Genomic DNA, 20,849 nt, shown 5'->3' with positions numbered 1-20,849 from the left:
GAATTAATTCTCTTTGGAATTGGATCATCTGCCCACAAAACACCTACTCAAATGCCTTTTAGAAAGAAGATCAGCTGAGAACCAACTGACTCGTTATAATTCTTGGGGACCAACACTGAAGCATGAGGGAGGGAAGGGATCAATGCAAATTTGAATCCGAAGGATTTACCTTAAATCAGATTAGCAGGAGAAAATAGGAGTCGAGCAGCCCTTTAGCTCACTACCCTTGATTTTCTGGCCTCTCCTAGCTGTGTGGGTCATGCCAGCCTGAGGCCCTTCTCTTTCCTGTCTGCAGAAGCAGTGGGTGTGGCAGGAATGTCCCTGAATATCCCTTCCTCTGGAAGAGTTGAAGGTGCAGGGCCAGGATGACGTGGTGGCTTGAACTGAGTATCCCCTAGACTTCCCCAGGAGGGTTTTGTTGCTCTCTAGTCAGTAATAGGTGACTGCGTGCCAGTGGGTCATTAAGCTGAGAAAAAGTAGAGCAGGCATAAGTTAGAGTAACCTATCAAGAATGTACAGAGAAGGCCAAAGTTATTTTATTCCACACTAGATTTAGTGCCTCAGATTGGCGCAAGGGTAATTGGCAAGTTTGGTGCTTGCCAGGTGGCTGTGGGTTGCTGCCCTGCATTGAAACCACATCTACCCGTGAGCAGACACACGTTAGAACTCCCTGTCTGCATCCCCAAGATACACAGATACCCTTGGGGACCTTTCTGGGGAATAGGTTTTAAATGTAGCATCTCAGGAGACTTACTTTGGTCTTTGGCCACCACGGGGCTAACCTAATTCAAGCTAAAATGATCTTCAGAGATAAGAATTTAAAGAGGTCCTCTAGGAGTACTTTTTTTTTTTTTTTTTTTTTTTTGAGACAAAGAGTCACTCTGTCACACAGGCTGGAGTGCAGCCACGTGATCTTGGCTCATTGCAACCTCCACCTCCCAGTTTCAAGTGATTCTTGTGCCTCAGCCTCCTGAGTAGCTGAGGATTACAGGCGCCCACCACCACACCCGGCCAATTTTTGTATTTTTAGTAGAGACAGGTTTCACTATGTTGGCCAGGGTGGTCTCAAACTTCTGACCTCAGATGATCTGCCCAGCTTGGCCTCCCAAAGTGCTGGGATTACAGGCGTGAGCCATTGCACCCGGCCCCTCTAGGAGTACTTTTAATTCTGCGTTTGGAATAGTAAAAGAGGAGGAGAAACTCCAAAACTGTCCTAATTGATTCTGAGCCCCCCTTCTCTAGACGCTGACTTGGACTAGGAGTAGACCCCCTGCCACAAGCATCCGTCCTAAGTGTTTTTGGTTTACATTGCCCTCCTAGGACCTCCGAGACTGTCCTCAGGGTTGGTGTTTTCATAGCAGAGTTACCCTGTTCACATGTCCGTCCTGCATTCTGAAGCCCCACTCTCTGACCTAGGGGAGACCAGGGGCATTCCTGAGCAGGGCCAGTGCAAGGACTGCACAGGCCTGGAGCAGGTAAAGACCTGGAGCAGCAAGTGAAAGACCTGGAGCAGACGATGATGTTGAGTGACAGCAAGAGGTTAGAGGGAAGTCTCAATCTCACCCGGCATCGTCTAGCATAAAGACAAGTGAATTAATCTGAGGCTAGTTCGATTGGGTCCTGGGGCCTGCAGACAGTGTGGGGTAACAATACTAATGATGAGAGTGATGCGTGTCTCCCGTGGCCATGTTGTCTCAGAATCTCTGAGCATTTTACACGTTTCCCTTTTATCTCTGTGGGAGTTGCGCCTTAATAATAATAATTAGAGTACCCTGAGCATCGGTGCTTTGTAGAACACAGCACTAAGCCATGTTTCTGCCTCCTTGGATTGTAGTCTGTATCAACTGGCAAACATTTGGGAGGCAGAGCCCTCTGATGGAGGGGAAGAACATGATAGAATGCAAAGGTCGAGGATATTATGAGTCACCTAATTGATACCTAACATTCTTTTGGCTCTTGGTAAGTCAGAATGGCCTTTCCTTCATGCCTGCCAAAGCACGAATATCAGTGGCCTCCCCTGAGTCTCACAGACCGTCTAGTCTGGGGACTCCAGGCTCAAGCTTATACACGGTGCCTTCCTGGTTTGGGGGAATCCTTGTTCCTCTATGGCCATGAGTTGTGCTTTAACGAGTTGGTTTTCTTTCCTGTGGTACCAGCACACGGTACCCTGCTAAAAATAGGTGATGCACATTGGGTTTTTCCCATGTGATCAACAAGCCCAGTGGCCAGAAGAGAAGAAGCTACAGAAGTCATAGCTCTGTTCTCCTGAAGACATGGGCATCTGGAAAGTAGCCAGTGCCTCAGGATGGTCCCAGGTACTTTTAGCACCTTCTTCCGCAAAACACTCTGTCTATAACATGTCACTTCTGTCTTGCTCTAACAGGTGACCTTGGAGAAGGTGCTGGGAATTACAGTGTCTGGAGGCAGAGGACTTGCCTGTGACCCCCGATCAGGTTTAGTTGCCTACCCAGCAGGGTAAGTTCCTTGGAAGAGATCTTGTTGTGTGGGAATTTATAGCCACGCCAGACCAGCTGGAGTGGGCAGGGCTTTTCTCATATCTTCTGGGAGATACATCCAGGTTAATGTGTTGGTGCCATTTTTGTAAAGAGATGCAGGTCCAGGTAAAAGCTCTTTGTCGGGTGCTGTCATTATTGCCATCCTGTCGTGCTTTTTGGTTATCTACCCCGCCTCCCACACACAGATTTACACTTTATGTTATACACAGGTCCCAGCATCACTTTCAATAACTACCTTCCAGTCATTTAAAAAACAGCTTTATTGAGATGTAATTCATATACTGTATAACTCACTCATTTAAAATGTCCAATTCAGTAGTTTTTAGTGTATTCACAGAGTTGTGCAACCATCACCACAGTCAAATTTAGAATATTTTCATGACTCTGTTCCTTTATTTTTCTTTTGAGACAGGGTCTGGCTCTGTCACCCAGGCTGGAATGCAATGGCTCAATCTCGGCTCACTGCACCTCTGCCCCGCCATGCTCAAGCAATCCTCCCACCTCAGCTTCCCAAGTAGCTGGGACTATGGTCGCACTCCCCCATGCCTAGCTAATTTTTTGTAGAGATGGGGTTTCACCACATTGCCCAGGCTGGTCTCAAACTCCTGAACTCAAGCCATCCACCTGCCTCAGCCATCCGAAGTGCTGGGATTACAGGCGTGAGCCACCGTACCTCGCCCTGTTCCTATCAGACACTCTTCATTCCCACCCCCACCTCACCAGACCTTCATCCCTAGGCAACCGCTAATCTGTCTCCATTAATTTGCCTGTTCTGGATATTTCACGTAAATGGAATCAGATAACACTGTATTTGGCCTTTAGTGACAGGCTTCTTTCTGTTGCCCAGCCTGGAGTACAGTGGTGCAATCATGACTGGCTGCTGCTTCAGCCTCCTGCCTTAGCCTCCGGAGTAGCTAGGGTTATGTGTGTGTACCACCATGCCCAGCTAATTTTTCCGTTTTTTCTAGAGACAGGGTCTAACTGTATCGCCTAGGCTGGTCTCAAACTCCTGGACTCAAGGAATCCCCCAACTTCAGCCTCCCAAAGTGCTGGGATGACAAGCGTGAGCCACCATGCCTGCCAGCATAATGTTTTCAAGGTTAATGTATGTCGTAGCTTGTATCACTACCTTATTATTCCTTTCTGTGATGTACCACATTTTATCTATTCTTCAGTTGATAGACATTTAGCTTGTTTCTGCTTCTTAGCTATTATGAATAATGCTGCTATGAATATTTGTCTGTTCTAGTCACTTTGAGAGAGATCAGTGCCGTAGAAGAGAAGTAGAAGACTGGGCTGCTGTTCTTTCTCTTGCTGCCTTTTCACTCCTCTGCTCCTATAAGTGGGAAACCTCCAACCATAGATTCTTCAGGCTTCTGCAGAAAGCTTAGAACCCCTCCTGCTTCTGGCTTCCTCTATTCCATGGTGGTAGGCGCAGGAATGTGAAAATGAGAAGGGCCGCTGCTGTACTTTCTTACTCTGCTATTAGCTTGGTAATGCCTACTTCGTTCCCCAATGTAATTTTCATAGCAGCTTTTATAGTTTTTATACTAGATACGTGATTTGCTTAGTTTTATCACCCCATCAAAAAAGCTCCCTTTTATTGGGCTGGGTGCACCTGTAATCCTAGCACCTTGGAAGGCCGAGGTGGGCAAATCACTTGAGGTCAGGAGTTCAAGACCAGCCTGGCCAACATGGTGAAGCCCTGTCTCTACCAAAAACACACGAAAAATTAGCTGGGTGTGGTGGCAGGTACTGGTAGTCCCAGCTACTCTGGAGGCTAAGGCATGAGAATCACTTGAACCCAGGACATGGAGGTTGCAGTAAGCCGAGATTGCGCCGCTGCACTCCAGCCTGGGCAACAAAGGGAGACACTGTCTCAAAAGAAACAAGCCACCACCACCAAGAAAGCTGCCTTTATCAAGTACAGTCATGTGTTACTTAATGATGGGGATATGTGCTGAAGAATGTGTTTTTGTTTGCCAGTTTTGTTGCTGTGTGCGTGTTAGAGTACACTTACACAAACCTGGATAGTAGAGCCTGCTACACACCTAGGCTACATGGTGAAGCCGGCTGTGCCTCGGCTACAAACCTGCATAGCAGGTTACTGTTCTGAATCTTGTACATAATCCCAATACAATGGTATTTGTATATTTAAACATAGAAAAAGTACAGTAAAAATACATTATAAAATATTCTTTAAAAAGGCACACTCGTATAAGGCACTTACATGAATGGAGCTTCCAGGACTGGAAGTTGTTCTGGGTGAGTCAGTGAGTGAGTAGTGAATGAGTTTGAGGGGCCAGAACATTGCCATACACTTTACAAACACTGTACACTTGGCTACATTACATTTATTTTAAGAACATATTTTTTCTTCAATAATAGATTAACCTAACTCACTGTAATTTTCTTATTAATTTTTTGACTTCTTGACTCTTTTAGTAAAACTTAGTGTAAAACAGAAACACAGTACAGCTCTACAAAAGTATTTTCTTCTTTTTTTTTTTTTTTTTCCTGTGACAGAGTCTCCCTCTGTCATCCAGGCTGGAGTGCAATGGCACAATCTTTGCTCACTGCAAGCTCTGTCTCCTGGGTTCAAATGATTCTCCTGCCTCAGCCTCCTGAGTAGCTGGGATTACAGGCGCCCACCACCACGCCCAGCTAATTTTTGTATTTTTAGTAGACAGGCGCCCACCACCACGCTCAGCTAATTTTTGTATTTTTAGTAGAGATGGGCTATTGCCATGTTGGCCAGGCTGGTCTTGAGCTTCTGACCTCAAGTGATCCGTCTGCCTTGGTCTCCCAAAGTGCTGAGATTACAGGTGTGAGCTACCATGCCTGGCCCGGAAGTATTTTACTTATATCTTACTCTGTAAGCTTACATTTTTTTTTTTAACTTCTTAAACTTTTTTTTTTTAAAAAAAGACACAAACACACGTGTTAGCCTAGCACATAGAACTACATAGGGTCAGGATCATCAAGATGTCACTCAGTAATGGGAATATTTTAGCTTCATTGTAATCTTACCGGACCACTGTCATACATGCCCTTCACTGTTGACCAAAATGTTATGTGATGCATGGCTGTACTTATTCTATGCCCAGGCACTTTTTAAGCACTTTATATGAATTATTTAATACTCTGAGCAACACTTTGAGGTTGGTACTATTATCACTTCCATATTTCAGAGGAGGAAATTGAGATTCTAAGAGGTTAAGCAGACCTGGTGCGGTGGCTCATGCCTATAATCCCAGCGCTTTGGGAAGCCAAGGCAGAGGGCATTGCTTGAGACCAAGAGTTTGAAACCAGCCTGGGCAACATAGTGAGAACCCTGTCTCCACATAAAAGTAAAAATGAAAAAGTTAGCTGGGTGTGGTGGCATGTGCCTGTAGTCCTAGCAACTTGGGAGGCTGAGGCGGGAGGATTACTTGAGCCCAGGAGGTCAAGGCTACAGTGAACTATGATCACGCCCCTGCACTGCGGCTTGGGTGACACAGTGAGACCCTGTCTCTTAAAAAAACAAAAAAGGTTAAGCATTTTGCTTGAGGTAACATAGCTAGTGTGTGTATTTGGGTTCTAACCTAAGTATGACTGTAGAGCTGTGGTTGTGAACATGTCACAGGGTCGGGGAAGACCACACTTGCTGCTTATTTTTAACAATTGCTTTTCCTCTAAGCTGCCTACCTGCCCTTTGAATGAGAAGAGCCCAATTTATGGGCAGCTGAGTCTGTGTCAGGGAGACTGCCCCTGGGTTTAGAGTCGGTGTCTTTCCTGAGTGGCCCTTGGTATTTAATGGCTGCAGTAGGGGTGCTGTGGGAGCCTCCGTTTTCTCCCAGAGCAGCAAGCTGGTGGAAAGACCTCTCTACTGGATAAGCGTGTGCAGCCTGCCTCAGGGGAATTCCACTCGTTCTTGCCTCTGCCTGGGAAAGCCAGGTTCTGTCTTGTTGCAGTTGGGGCTGGGGTTGGATGTAGCATGGGCAGAAAAGGCCTTGGGGTGCTACTTGGTGCATGCTGAGCCCTGTGTCCCTGCCCTGGGGAGTGTGGAGTCCTGCCCGCTTTCTTCCTCACATGCCCCTGGGCTCTAGGCCTGGCCTTCAAGGGCGTGTGCTTATGCATGTTCATGGGCAGGTCTCAGCCCAGGCCTGTGCCTGGGAGTCATTATCCTTCCAGGTCGTGTAGCAGCTTCCCTAATGGAACCTCTAGTAGGTTTTCTGAGTGTGTGTGCTTGGCTTAGGCCAGTCCTGGGCAATGCCCTTAATCTGTTCCCTGAACTTTTGGTTTCTTAGAACTTCAAGTCCTCTGTGTGAATGGCTTCTTGCTGTGTGTTTGAGTTTTGCTGTGTCCTAGAGCTCCCTGATGTGCTGCTGTGATGTTGGGGGCCACCAGAGTCTGCGTGAGCACAAGCAGGTTCTTCCCTCCCTCCTCGTCTCCCTGCTTTTCCTATCTAATCATCCTAATGCTGCCCCCAGCCCCCGTGCTCTGGTTCCTCCTGTGTCTGTTGCTCTAGGAGCCAGCTCAGGTATCCTAGAAACAAGAAGAGAAACAAAACTCAGAAAATGCTCTGAGGCCCAGAGGCGAATATCAAACCGAAACAAAGTTTTCTGAAAGGAAATGAAACAGCATAGGGAAGGAGGGCGGGCAGTGTGTCAGGCAGAGGGCTGTAGGACTCCGGGCCGAGCGTGGAGCCTGTCCTAAGTGCCTCCTGCATCTCTTCCCCTGGAGTTCGCCCTTGGCTGTTGTTTCCCCATGGGAAGCCCACTGCCAGAGGAGGCCAGACAGTCCCTTGGAGAGAATTAGTTGAGTTGGGCCTTTTCCCCAGCTGGCTTGGTGGAAGGTTGACGGACGTTGGAGCCCAGCACAGCCCCTGGCGCCCATGCGGAGTCAGCCAGTCCTGAGAATGGGTTTCTCCTGGCTCCCATGCCAGAGTGGCCTGGTGAGTGCTCTGCGCACAGCCGCTCCTCTTCCGCTGAGGTGGGAAGTGTCCTAGCAAGGTGATGGGGTGTAGCTGGCAGCTAAGAAGAGATCTCTTGGTTGCTTTAAGTGGGGAGGAGAAGAGGGAAACCCTGCTGTCCTGAGAATGCCCTCCATTTACCCAGCCCATGTTAGAATTTATGCTGAGATCCTCAGCTTCAAAGCATTGCCCTGGGTGTGACGGAATCCGTCTGGTGAACTGTATTCAGTGACACCTGAGCTGAATGAAGGGGCACAGAGCTGCCTTCTTATTCTCTGTAGGGCACTCGCCAGGGATAGTAGAGAGACCGGGGACCTGAGAGAAGAAAAGGCTGGGACTTGGTACCCAGGATCACGCAGTGTGTGAGCAGACAGGCCCGTGACCTCATGTTCTGCTCTTTCCACCACCACGCTGCCCTCAAGCATCAAGCAGTCCTAAATGCCTGAGGTACGGAAGAACCATGGACCGCTCCTCGGGGCCCCGCTTCACACGCTGCTGCCCAGGAGGTTCCTTGGCAGCCAGGGCTTTGAGATCTTGCAGCTAGTGACTTGAAGATATCTTCACTCATTTACAAATATTTACTGAATGCCTATCTTCTAGGCCCTGGGAATTTAACAGTAAGTAAAACAGAAATACCATCCTCGCCGGGCACGGTGGCTCAAGCCTGTAATCCCAGCACTTTGGGAGGCCGAAGCGGGTGGATCACGAGGTCAAGAGATCGAGACCAGCCTGGTCAACATGGTGAAACCCCGTCTCTACTAAAAATACAAAAAATCAGCTGGGCATGGTGGCACGTGCCTGTAATCCCAGCTACTCAGGAGGCTGAGGCAGGAGAATTGCCTGAAACCAGGAGGCGGAGGTTGCAGTGAGCCGAGATCGCGCCATTGCACTCCAGCCTGGGTAACAAGAGCAAAAACTCCGTCTCAAAAAAAAAAAGAAAAAAAAAGAAATACCATCCTCACAGAACTGGCAGACTGGGGTCTGAAGATAGATCCCCTCCCCCCAGCCTAAGTTATATGGAATATTTCCAGTTGATGTGTACTTTGGAAACAGTATAAGCAGTCACAGTGATGCAGGAAGCGTTGTAATGATAAATAGGGCTACAGGGCGACTTTTGAGCGAGGCTGGAAGCCCCTTTGGTATGCCTCTCTGAGTCACTCTCAGACTTTACCTGGTCTGGAAGAAAAACATTCAAAGGCCCAGGGTCTCTGGTTGGATCTCCTGTGTCCTGTTCCCTGTCTGTGCTGCCCCATGCGTGGCTCATCCCATCGGGGGATGGAAAGTGGTAGGAGGTGGATCCTGTGGGAATCCTGGGCTCTCTGTGGTAGCAGCAGGCCCAGACCTGTGTCGGGAAGGGGGATGTTGAAGGCTTGGCCCTTCCTGGGCAGTGGGCCCAGCACCTGGCACGAGTACTCCACCACGTGACTCCCCCAGGTTGAGGCCTGGATGGACTGAGGTCACACCCTCCCCGTGAGAGTGAGCAGCCGCTCTGCACCCTCAGGTGCTGAGTTGTAGGACTCAGCTGGTTGGGCCAACCCAGCCCTTGGCATGTGGTGAAATCCCAGCCAGCACTGCAGGAAGGACTCACCCAGCTGGGCAGGGTCAGGGGATGTAGAGGGAAAGACTGATACAAACCGGGCCCCGCCCTCCTCTCCCTGGCTGATCTAGGAGCTTGCTCAGAGTTCAGCAAGAAGGCTGAGAAGGCTCCTTGCTGCTTTTGAGAACAGGTTGGACCTCAACAAGCCAGGCACACAGGGAACCTTGGCCATGCCGCTCTCACTTCAGCATCTATGTTACCATCCCTGCATGTGGAGCTTTGACCGTGGAATCAGGACCTGATTCCATCCAGCACCTTGCTGTCTGGTGGGAGAGGTTGTCTCCGCCTTCTCTGCGAAATGGGCAGAGTCCTTGATTGTCTGCTTCTGGCAGTCGGGGATGTTCTTCTCAGGTTTCTTGGGGCCAGGGATTCTCAGGGTGGGGCCCGGGGCCTCCATGGCACTGTAAGGTTTTCTTGGGCCTTTCAGGCTCTCTCTTGCTGTCTTTCTCTTTCTCATGTTGGATGGCTTCCAAATAAAAGTACTCACTTAAGCGACAACCTCTATGTGGCTCCTTTTCTTGCTTAGCTCTTCTCTGCCACACCTGAGAATTTCTTAGGCTATCCTGGGACCAGGCAGGATATTAGAGGACGGAGAGATCACCTCATTGCCTCTAGCCAGCCATCCTCCTGTCTATATAATGTTCCTGCACACATGCACGCTCCATCCACTCTCCTCTTTCCACCGTGGAGCTGAACGTAGGAGGAGGAGACCGGATGTCGTGTCCCAGGAAGACTGAGGTTGGAAGCAGTGACATGAACAGCGTTTTAAGCAGTCCGATGCACTGCCCTTTAAAGGCCAAAATGCTGCTTTGGGATGAGAATTATGGCAAAACTTGTAAGATTGCACACAGAGCCCAGTTTTTCTGGATTTGGAATATGGTTGGCTAGTTTATGCGTTGAGTCAATTCAATTAGATAAACTCTCAGCTGAAGCCCTCTACCATGGTTCCTGTGTAATGAATCCAAAAGCCAGGTAACTTGTACCCATTCAGACTAGAAGTCTTTGCTGGAGAGATGTGCCTGAAGAGGGCCTCAGGTCAGCACAGATTGGAAGAAGGTTCAGAAAACATTGGTTAACCCCTGAGAACTTTCTGAGCTCTGAATTCACGATGGTGGCGGGCCTGGGGTATTACTTTTTATACACTGCATAAAGTATTAAAATCTAAATAAATCTGGCTGGGCGCAGTGGCTGACACCTGTAATCTCAACACTTTGGGAGGCCAAGGCGGGTGGATTACCTGAGTTCAGGAGTTCAAGAAAAGCCTGACCAATATGGTGAAACCCCATCTCTACTAAAAATACAAAAAGAGTAGCCAGACTTGGTGATGGATGCCTGTAATCCCAGCTACTCGGGTGGCTGAGACAGGAGAATTGCTTGAGGGAGGTGGAGGTTGCAGTGAGCTGATATTGAGCCACTGTACTCCAGCCTGGGTGACAAAGTGAGACCCTGTCTCCAAAAAAAAAAAGGAAGGGCTGAGTAGGGTGGCATGGGCCTGTAATCCCAGCTACTTGGGAGGATGAGGCAGGAGGATTGCTTGAGCCCAGGAGTTCAAGACCAGCCTGGGCAACATAGTGAGACTTTGTCTCAAAAAAAAAAAAAAAAAAAAAAGAAAGGAAAAAGGAAACAGGAACAAGGAAAGAGTAGGAAATGGAGAAATAAAATAGTGAGGAGGAGTTGGCGGATTTGAGGAGAAAATGATGTGGACCAGGAATTCCACAGCTGTTGGTCAGCCTGGCAGTTCTGGGCGTATCTGGTCACATTGGAGGTCCCGGTGTCCCCGAATTTGCATATTGAAGTGGTTTATTGAGCCCAAGATGCTTAGCATTCACTAGCAGCTTGTGAACTGCTTGGTTCCTTCAAGGTTCCAGTCAGTAGTGGTGTTCAGATACAGGGGCTGCAGTGAGGTCCCACTGGGGAAAGTCAGGTCTGGGGGAAGTAGCTGTCTGCCCTTTCCCTCCTCCCCGCTTTTCCTGGTTGCAGCCTCTAGGCTTGCTCCTGTCTGCTAGTTCAGTGCTAATGAAGAGGTGAGGCGGAAGGGGTGACGGGCCAGGGCCTGCTGATGGCCAAGAAGCCTGAGGAGAAGCCGCCTAGGTGTTGGCCTTTGGCTTCTTGCCCCTGATTCCTACTACCCAGCTTCCCTCTCTGGAGCTGCCTCTGGAAAGGCAGGACCTGATTCCATCCAGCAGCCTTGCTGCCTGATGGGGAAGGTTGCCCCCGCCTTCTCTGCGAGGTGGGCAGAGTCCTTGATTATCTGCTTCTGGCAGTCAGGGGAGCTCTTCTCAGGTTTCTCGGGGCCAGGGATTTTCAAGGTGGGGCCTGGGACCTCCGTGGCACTGTAAGGCTATCCTGGGCCTTCTCAGGCTCTCTCTCTCCCCCTACCCTATCTGATTGAGCCTCTCTGCTGTGTGGCCCCCTGCCTGGCCTCCCACTTCCTTCCTCACTCAACACATGGAGGGTGTGGGGGGCCAGCTCTTGCCAAGTACACACATGGGTGCAAACAAGAGGCCTTACATCTTAAGGCACACATGCTTGATATATGTACACATGGCCCCAAGCCTGCATACAGGCTGTACACCTGAAGCCTGCTTTGCCCAAATCACATTTCTTCTTCCCTTCCACACCCCTTCCTGAGGTATGCACAAGGGCTGTGGGATGGCCTGTGTCCCTGCTACCCTTTGTGGATATGACCAAAGATAGAGCTGGCATTTAGGAACCTGGTAGTGGGGACAGGCTTCCAGGGAGCCCTTTCACCCTTGTGGGGCTACAGAGATAGGCTCTCTTGGATGGAAAAACGGAGCAAGAACAGGTTGCCAGAAGAAAGCAGTGGAGGCTGGGTGCGGTGGCTTGTGCTATAATCCCAGCACTTTGGGAGGCAGATCACTTGAGCTCAAGATTTCAAGACTAGCCTGGGCAATGTGGCAAGATCCTCTCTCTACAAAAAGGTACAAAAATTACTGGCATGGTGGCACACGCCTGTGGTTCCAGCTACAAGGGAGGCTAAGGTGGGAGGACTGCTTGAAAAGTCGAGGCTGCGTTGAGCCATGTTTGCACCACTGCACTCCGGCCTGGGTGTCAGAGTGAGACCCTGACTCAAAAATAAAGGAAAAAAAAAAAAGCAGCAGAGCCCTTCTGAGCTCTCTCTGCCCAGCTGCCTCTGCTGGGTGACCAGAAGTCCCGGGTGGCCTGGAGGGCTCCTGGGGAGCTGTGGTTTGGTGCTGAGCCTGGTGTCTGCTCCTCTCCTCAGGTGTGTGGTTGTGTTGTTCAATCCCCGGAAACACAAACAGCACCACATCCTCAACAGTTCCAGGTAAATGGGCCTGGGTCCTTGGGATACCTCTTCCTTCTGGGGGCTGTGAGAAGGGCACTGTCTAGAGTCTCTGTGGCTCTGGGGGCTGGGACCTGATTGGGCCCTAGGGCCAGATGGAGAAGTGCCACATGTGCCACTGGTGTCTGCTGGTCTCACCTCTGGAGAGGCTGGGATAGAGCTAGGCTTAGGCCAGGCTGCCAGTACCCCCCTGAACTTGCCTCATCTCTTACAGGAAAACCATCACGGCCCTTGCCTTCTCCCCTGATGGCAAGTACTTGGTCACTGGAGAGGTGAGTGAGGAAGAGGGCTGGCAGTACTGTAAAGAAGGCGGCTGGCCTCGCCTCAGCAGAGGAGAGCTGCAGTCCTAGGCCTGCTGTCACTTTGACTTCTGAAACAGACACCAAATCCTGGTTTTCACTGTACCTTAAAACAGTGGTTCTCAAGCTTTAGTGTACATCAGAATGACCTGGAGGGCTTGTGAAAGCAGACCCCGCTGGGCCAGTTCTCAGAGATTCTGATTCCTTAGGTGTGGGATGGGGCTCCGAAATTTGCATTTGTAACAAGTTCCCAGATAGTGCTGTTTGCCACTGGTCAGGGAAGTGTGCTTTGGAAACGTCTGCCGTAAATATTCCTTATCCCCGGGGTCCCCCTGCTGGGCTCAGGAGGAACGCCTTTGTCCCGGCGGCAGAGTCTTACTAGGGGCAGAGATAGACCTGAGTGGTAGTGGCTCTCAGCGCGGGCTGCCCATCAGAACCATTCAGGGAGCTTTGAGCAAACAGAGGTACAGACTGCCCAGAGATGCTGAGTAAAATCTGGGGCCGCTTTCTCCCTGATAATCAGTGTTGCTCTCAGATGTTTATCATATTTCCTGTGTTCCCTGCCCTGTATAGCACCCCACTCGATTTTTGGTTGAGGTGGGAGGGATGGTATCCAGTAGCTGAGGAGGCAAGGGCCCCGCTCTGGAAGGCTAAGTGGGGGTGGTGGTGTTGTATGCCTGTGGAGAACTCAAGAAGTTGTTGGGTACCAGCCCCAACCCTGTACGTGGGTGCCCGTAGTCCTGGTGGTGACTCAGTCCCGGAGGGATTGAGAAAAGGAAATAAGGACAGAGACACAAGAGTAGAATGTACAGCGTGGGGCCAGGGGACCAGCGCATGCGTGGGAACCGTGGGAACCGTTGGCCCCCGATCTCTGTGCTCCAAACACTTATTATGTGCATAATCTCATAGATCTTATGGGCATGGAAGGGGAGGGTGCAGGGGTATCTAAGAGAGCCTGCTGGAGAGCACTTGAGATCCTTCTAAGACATGCTAATCTAGTGCTCTGAGTTTATCACCGATTGTTATCAGGGTGCGGCTGCATCAGAAGTACAGCAGATGAGGAGCCACCCGCTCTGACCACACCCAATGCATCCAGGGGCTTTTATCTCCTGAGCATTTGAGGACACAGAATCACTCCACATTCCGACAACCTAGGCAGAGCCTGAGGCCTTCTGTGATCTCTGCCCTGCAGCGCTTTTCTCCTCCTTGCCAGCTCCCATCTGCAAAGACCCTCCCGGATCTTGCGAGCAGAGGTCGCCTCCCTTCTCAGAGATCTTTGCATAAGCCTTCTTTATGAGACCCTCACGCAGTCTCCATGTTGAGAAGGCATTCGTGAGACCAGAGCAGTATTGCCAGCTCTGCAGCCACCCCTGTATTCCCCGGTATTACTGAGCTCTCACATGGTCTTTACCTTAGGCCTCCTGTTGCCACTTGATTTCTAATTAACTGGACTAATAATACAGTTTAGTGCAGTGTATAAACTTCAGTCTACTCTGAGCCAAGCAAGCTTATAATTATTTAGCTAGAATTAACATAGGTCTCCCCCTGGCCATCTTGACCCACAGAACTCACTTCCGGTTCTTGCCTCCCTGCAGAGTGGGCACATGCCCGCCGTGCGGGTTTGGGACGTGGCAGAGCGTAGCCAGGTGGCCGAGCTGCAGGAGCACAAGTATGGTGTGGCTTGTGTGGCCTTCTCTCCTAGCGCCAAGTACATTGTCTCTGTGGGCTACCAGCATGACATGATCGTCAACGTGTGGGCCTGGAAGGTGAGTGGCTGGGTGGGGTGGCCTGGCAGCCGCACCGTGGTCAACTGTCAGCTGGGGAGGCAAGAGACGACTGACCTGCCCTGCTCCATCCACCCCACCGAACCCTTCTCATTGTAGAAAAGGATTTGAAGCAGAAAAGAGCAACCGCGTAGCCAAGCATGTTGGTAGAAGGGGGCTAGCTTTATACCTTACAAGGTCTTCTGCAGGAAACGAATCTTTTTAGCTCCTCTAAAAGGGATTCTTTCCCCACCCCTCTTTTTCCGGCCAGTAAATTCTGGGGAAAAAGTCACTTTTCAAGTACCAGTTTGAACTCTCCTCCATCCTCTGAGTCACTGTTTTCTTAGCTCCAAGAGACAGAGCCTTGATTCTTTCCTTTGGCATCCCCTCCAGAAAAACATTGTGGTGGCCTCCAACAAGGTGTCCAGTCGAGTGACAGCAGTGTCCTTCTCTGAGGACTGCAGCTACTTTGTAACTGCAGGCAACCGGCACATCAAATTCTGGTATCTCGATGACAGCAAGACCTCAAAGGTGAGGTGCTCAGGCTGGGAGTAGCCACCAGGGCCCTGGCTAGGGCCTGCTCAGCCCTCCCCAGGAGCTCTGCTTCACCCGGGCCTCTCTGCATCCCCAGCAGTCCTGCAGAAGTTTTGGATGAGCCAAATGCTGTCTGGGCTGAGGAGTAGGCTAAAAGAGCAAGGGGGCCTGGGGTCGTCCCCCATCCTCTCCTGGGGCCTAGTTTGCAGGGACGGGCTCTGGAATGGATGTGGGGGATAACTGGTGTGCTTCCACAGGTGAATGCCACTGTGCCCCTGCTGGGCCGCTCAGGGCTGCTGGGAGAGCTACGGAACAACCTATTCACTGATGTGGCCTGCGGCAGAGGGAAGAAGGCAGACAGCACTTTCTGCATCACGTCCTCAGGGCTGCTGTGCGAGTTCAGTGATCGGAGGCTTTTGGACAAGTGGGTGGAGCTGAGGGTAAGTACCTCCATCCCCAAGGGTAGGGTCAGCCCATATCTCAGTTCAGGGGAGAACTAGTGCCCCGGGCTTCAGAGTAGGGGCTAGGCCCTTATTCATACATGAAATCCCAGGAGCGTGAAGCTTGAGGGAGCTAGAGCTTGGCCCAGTTCCAGCCCTTGGTGATCTCTGTAACTGCCTCCTCTCTGCTCTTTCTGTCTCTCTTTCCCCTGCTTTCCTCTTCTGCTCAGAACACAGACAGCTTCACAGTAAGTGGTGCCTGCACCTTCTTCTCTCTCTCATGCTGTTTCTTTCTCTTCACTGGGCTTTTCCTCCTGGATCCTCTGGTGCCTTAGAAGAATCCCTGATCCCTGTCTCCTGGCTGCACGGGGCTGAGGGGCTCAGAACGGAGCAGCTGGGCGGTTTTTCCCTTGCCCCTGCCTTGGCCGGTCCCTCCTCTTGGCAGGTGACTGTTGATGGGCGGGGAGGTGAGACTCTGAGGAGTGGGCAGGTGGCCTTGCTGAGCTGAGCTGCTCTGCCTGCAGACCACAGTGGCCCACTGCATCTCTGTGAGCCAGGACTACATCTTCTGTGGCTGTGCTGATGGCACCGTGCGCCTTTTCAACCCCTCTAACCTGCACTTCCTTACCACCCTGCCCCGACCCCATGCTCTGGGGACAGACATTGCCAGCGTCACTGAGGCCAGGTGAGCTACATGGGCCCCCTTCCTCCATTCGTAGCCTCGCCCCTGCCCAGTCTTTCTGGGCAGCGCTTCAGGGAGCAGGTGAAGAGTGTATTGATGACCCAGAGATGACTGGGAACACCTCTTTAGACAGAAGAATTTGGGCTTATTGGTACTTGTTGCAACCAAGGAGACCCCACACCTTGGAAAACTGTGGAGAGTCTCAGTAAGTAGGTGTTGGGAGGGGCTTATGGGATTTAGATAATATCTAAGACAGGCGTCCCCAAACTACGGCCCGCGGGCCGCATGCGGCCCCCCGCCGCACTTCAGGAAGGGGCACCTCTTTCATTGGTGGTCAGTGAGAGGAGCACAGTATGTGGCGGCCCTCCAACGGTCTGAGGGACAGTGAACTGGCCCCCTGTGTAAAAAGTTTAGGGACGCCTGATCTAAGAGGTGAAGGAAAGGTAGGGGGCTAAAGCTGTATTTGGTAAAGAAGCCGCAGTCATGTAGATGGGAAAGGGTGGTGTTTGGTCAGTGCTGTGGTTTGTGTGGTGATCTTGTTTTTATCTGTGCACAGAGTAGTCTTGTTTTTGTTTTGCCCCAACATAGCCATAGAACTCCCTTGTCTAACATTGGTGTTCTGTGAAACTGTGTTCACCTGAACACCACGCCCAGCAGCTAGTGCCGGGTCCAGGTCCTGCTGATGGCTGGTAGGGGCTCCTTCCTACTCGCAAGCAACTTACTTCCAAACCTGCGGGTCCGGGAGGGCTCCTCGCACAACACTCCTTCCATTGTGGATTGGCTTCCGGTTTCATTCTCCATTCTCACCCGTGTGCCCTGTCCTTTCCCTACAGTCGCCTCTTCTCTGGAGTGGCCAATGCCAAGTATCCAGACACCATTGCCTTGACCTATGATCCTGCTAATCAGTGGCTGTCTTGTGTGTACAACGATCACAGCATTTATGTTTGGGATGTCAGGGACCCCAAGAAAGTGGGCAAGGTGTACTCGGCCCTGTATCATTCTTCCTGCGTCTGGAGCGTGGAGGTATGTGGGCTGGCTGGCTGCAGACTGACCAGGTTGGCTGGGATACCATTCGGAGGACAGGAAGTAGGGATCCCCAAGTGTAACCTTATGTTCCTACTGCCTCCTGTTTCTCTGGTGACTTCCCTGTGATAGATCCTGGAGACTGAGTTTGCATGTTACAGGCTTCCCCAGTGGGCCCCATCCTTAGTTTTGCCTCAGTGATCTTGGACAAGTTAATGAGCTTGACCAAGCCTCAGCTTCCTCAGTGTAAAATGATACTTGATTCACCTAATTGTTGTAAGAATAAAGTGAAATAATGTAAGTGGGAGACATGGAAGAGTGGCTGATAGATAGTGGGTGCTGGGTTAACGTGCTTCCCCATGGTCATGATGAAGAGTATATACCAATTATGGCCCATGGCAGGCTCTGGGCTGAGTTCTGGCTACCATTCCCTCTTCCATCCCATTCCCTTCCATCTCCTTGGGTAGGCAGAGGACTGCTTCCAAATGGAGGCCTGCTTCTGTTCCCTCGGCCCTTTCAGGTCTATCCCGAGGTGAAGGACAGTAACCAGGCCTGCCTGCCCCCCAGTTCCTTTATTACCTGCTCCTCAGACAACACCATCCGCCTGTGGAACACAGAGAGCTCCGGGGTGCATGGCTCCACCCTGCACCGAAACATCCTCAGCAACGTGAGCCTGAGGCCGTGGGGCCCCCACTGCACCCTCAGTGCCCCCATCCCCACAGCTTCTGCACCTTGATTTTGGGAACTGGGCCCCTAGATCTTGGCCCTCTAGCCCTCATTTGGCTGTGTTCTGTGGTCCAAAGGTTGGTTTTGCCCAGGTTTCTCTCCCCTCGAAGCTGTACTGGTCAGGCCTGCCTCATCCGCCTCTTCTAACCTATTCCGCTAGGACCTCATTAAAATCATTTACGTGGATGGGAACACCCAGGCCCTGCTGGACACAGAGCTGCCTGGAGGGGAGAAAGCTGATGCGTCCCTGATGGATCCCCGTGTGGGCATCCGCTCTGTGTGCGTCAGCCCCAATGGACAGCATCTAGCATCTGGGGACCGTATGGGCACACTTAGGTAATGGCAGACCCAGGGTGGGTACTGACTGCCTCTCATGGTGCAGAGTCAGGTATTTAGAACTTTAGAGAGAGTTTGACTCAAAAATGTTGGACCACAAAATATTTATTGACAAAGGAAAGATAATAACTTTACAATGAGTAAACCTATCAGAAATCATCTTCACCAAGTGATTAAGATTAACATCCTTATGAACATCATGAAGCCTATGATAGGATGTACTAAGAGGGGTGTGACAGTGTTTCTGTGGTGTTCTTAACAAAAATGCATAACTCAATATAAGTATGAGAAAACATCTGATAAACTCAAATTGAGGTACATACCACAGAGCAATCACCACTCTTCAAAAGCGTCCAGATCATGAAAGGTCAGGAAAGACTGAAGGACTGTTAAATACTACAGAAGTCTAAGGAGAAGCAACTCAATGCAATTTGGACTCTGGATAGGATCTGGGGTCAAGAAAAAGGACATAGTGGGAAAACTGGTGAAATTTGAGTAAGGTCTCTAGTTAATAGTATCGTACCAAGATAAATTTCCTGGTTTTGATGATTGCACTATTGTTAGGGAAAGCTGGGCAAGGGAAATATGGAAGCTTTCTATTCTTAGAGCAACTTTTCTCTAAGCCTGAAAGTTCAAAAAAGGGAAAAAAGGTAGGGGGACAAAATGTAGCAGAGGAGGGGGCGTAAGTCCTTCCTGCAGCCTGGCCGTGACCTCTTCCCACCTCTTCTCATCTCTGCAGGGTGCATGAACTTCATTCCCTGAGTGAGATGCTGAAGGTGGAGGCCCATGACTCAGAGATTCTGTGCCTGGAGTATTCGAAGCCAGACACAGGTCAGGAGAATGCCCGGAATGGCCCAGGGCTCACCCAGTCCTGCTGGTGCCACTTATATCTGTCCTGGCTCTTGGATGTGGGTCGGTAATCCTTTGGATCACTGGGGTCTTTGCTGGTTTAGAGGACAGCTCTGTCCTTGCCCCATGGTTCACACGGCTTGGCGTACGGGGCTCAGTTCCCTCAGGGCTCTTTGCCATGCCCAGATAAGGCAGTTCAGGGCACTCATGGGCTGATGGAGTTCTTCCAACCCCAGGTCTGAAACTGCTAGCATCGGCGAGCCGGGACCGGCTGATCCACGTGCTGGATGCGGGGCGGGAGTACAGCCTACAGCAGACCCTGGACGAGCACTCATCCGCCATCACTGCAGTCAAGTTTGCAGGTGGGGCAGGGTGAATGAGACACATGCTGCCACCCTCACCCCTGCTGCCATCTGCCTCCCCCTCCATGAGAAGGGTCTGCCGGTCGTGGGGGAGTGTTGGACAGCAGCTGGGAGGCCTGGAGCTGGAGGCAAGACAGGTGGAACAGAGACTCTCAGTGCAGGGACTTGAGCCAGCCAGGTTGGGCCTGGGTTTCGAGGTTTAGTTTAGTTGGTTTTCCCTGGCATGTAGAGTAGCTTGATGGGGGTTCATATGGAGGGAAGGTGGGAGACAGGCTGCTCCCATGTGGTGAGAGCGGTGGGAACAACGGGGCCCCCTCCTTCACAGCCAGCGATGGGCAAGTCCGCATGATCAGCTGTGGAGCAGACAAGAGCATCTACTTCCGCACTGCGCAGAAGGTGAGGGCGCAGGGCTTTCCTGAGGGGCAGGGGCAGGGCGGAGTCTACCATTCCCCTGCGTGAGGTTACGAGAGGTGAAGGGAGGCGCAAGTTGGGCTCTTGGGGCCTGGTGAGGCATCTGGATGTGGGCCTGCCCACATGCTCCGCTCCTGCAGTCTGGAGATGGAGTGCAGTTCACACGGACACACCACGTGGTGCGGAAGACAACCCTCTATGACATGGATGTGGAGCCCAGCTGGAAGTACACGGCCATCGGCTGCCAGGACCGAAATGTTCGGTGGGTGTCTCCTCCTCAGACTCTCTGCCCACATTCCTTCATTGCCCTAGGGGGTCAGCTCCATGCAGCTAAGTTCCCACATCTGTTGTTCTGTCCTGGACCTTGTACCCCCTTGAATTTACAGTACTTTGCCTCACCCAAGAGGTGGTAGCCCCTTTGCTGCTGGGGGTGGCCCCGGAGAGCGTAGGCCAGGGGTGAATGTTGGGTTTTCCACATTCCAGGTGTGCTCTACCTTCACAGCCTCCACATGTGAAACAGAGTGTGTTTCTTACAGGATATTTAACATCAGCAGCGGGAAGCAGAAGAAGCTGTTTAAAGGGTCACAGGGTGAGGACGGCACACTCATCAAGGTAAGGACCCAGGAGGGGGCACCGGACAGGGGCTTGGGGACAGGGTGATACCAGGTGGGAGGGAGTGGCACTTCCTGTGTCCTCCAGCTGTGCATCCTGCTCCTCAGGTGCAGACAGACCCCTCAGGGATCTACATTGCCACCAGCTGTTCTGACAAGAACCTCTCCATTTTTGACTTCTCCTCAGGCGAGTGTGTGGCCACCATGTTTGGGCACTCAGGTGAGTGTATCCTAAATACCTGAATAGAAGCCGATACCTGCGTAGAACCTGAGTGAGTTCTATCCCTGGAACTTCACTCTTCTGTCAGTTTCTTGGGACCCACAGAGCTACTACTCTTACCCTGCAGCCAACCCCTGTGTCCAATGTTGGGACTGAGTGAACTTGGTTGGGAATTGAAGGTGGTTTATAGACCATATTCTT

At 51.2% G+C, this 20,849-nt stretch overlaps 1 protein-coding gene across 2 annotated transcripts in view; it reads left to right on the top strand.

Moving 5' to 3' along the window:
* Positions 1-20,810, top strand: part of LOC141583402 (mitogen-activated protein kinase-binding protein 1-like) — a 49,221-nt gene extending 28,411 nt beyond the window's left edge. The window contains exons 3-19 of one of the 2 annotated variants that reach the window (XM_074392568.1): positions 2,384-2,475; positions 12,312-12,374; positions 12,607-12,664; positions 14,287-14,457; positions 14,848-14,985; positions 15,246-15,428; positions 15,659-15,676; positions 15,953-16,113; positions 16,944-17,133; positions 17,654-17,800; positions 18,020-18,195; positions 18,935-19,026; positions 19,281-19,406; positions 19,732-19,802; positions 19,958-20,079; positions 20,354-20,429; positions 20,537-20,810. In XM_074392568.1, coding sequence (XP_074248669.1) covers positions 2,384-2,475; positions 12,312-12,374; positions 12,607-12,664; positions 14,287-14,457; positions 14,848-14,985; positions 15,246-15,428; positions 15,659-15,676; positions 15,953-16,113; positions 16,944-17,133; positions 17,654-17,800; positions 18,020-18,195; positions 18,935-19,026; positions 19,281-19,406; positions 19,732-19,802; positions 19,958-20,079; positions 20,354-20,429; positions 20,537-20,671 — 2,019 coding nt within the window. In that variant the 3' untranslated portion in view covers positions 20,672-20,810. The remainder of the gene's footprint in view (positions 1-2,383; positions 2,476-12,311; positions 12,375-12,606; positions 12,665-14,286; positions 14,458-14,847; positions 14,986-15,245; positions 15,429-15,658; positions 15,677-15,952; positions 16,114-16,943; positions 17,134-17,653; positions 17,801-18,019; positions 18,196-18,934; positions 19,027-19,280; positions 19,407-19,731; positions 19,803-19,957; positions 20,080-20,353; positions 20,430-20,536) is intronic. The other variant, XM_074392569.1, reaches the window with a different exon arrangement.
* The last annotated feature ends 39 nt before the right edge of the window (positions 20,811-20,849 follow it).

This window comes from Saimiri boliviensis, unplaced genomic scaffold, assembly GCF_048565385.1.
Source record: "Saimiri boliviensis isolate mSaiBol1 unplaced genomic scaffold, mSaiBol1.pri Scaffold_25, whole genome shotgun sequence".
Lineage (NCBI taxonomy): Eukaryota > Metazoa > Chordata > Mammalia > Primates > Cebidae > Saimiri > Saimiri boliviensis.
Note: the sequence above shows the minus strand (reverse complement) of the source record. Positions and strands in the feature narration are given on the sequence as shown.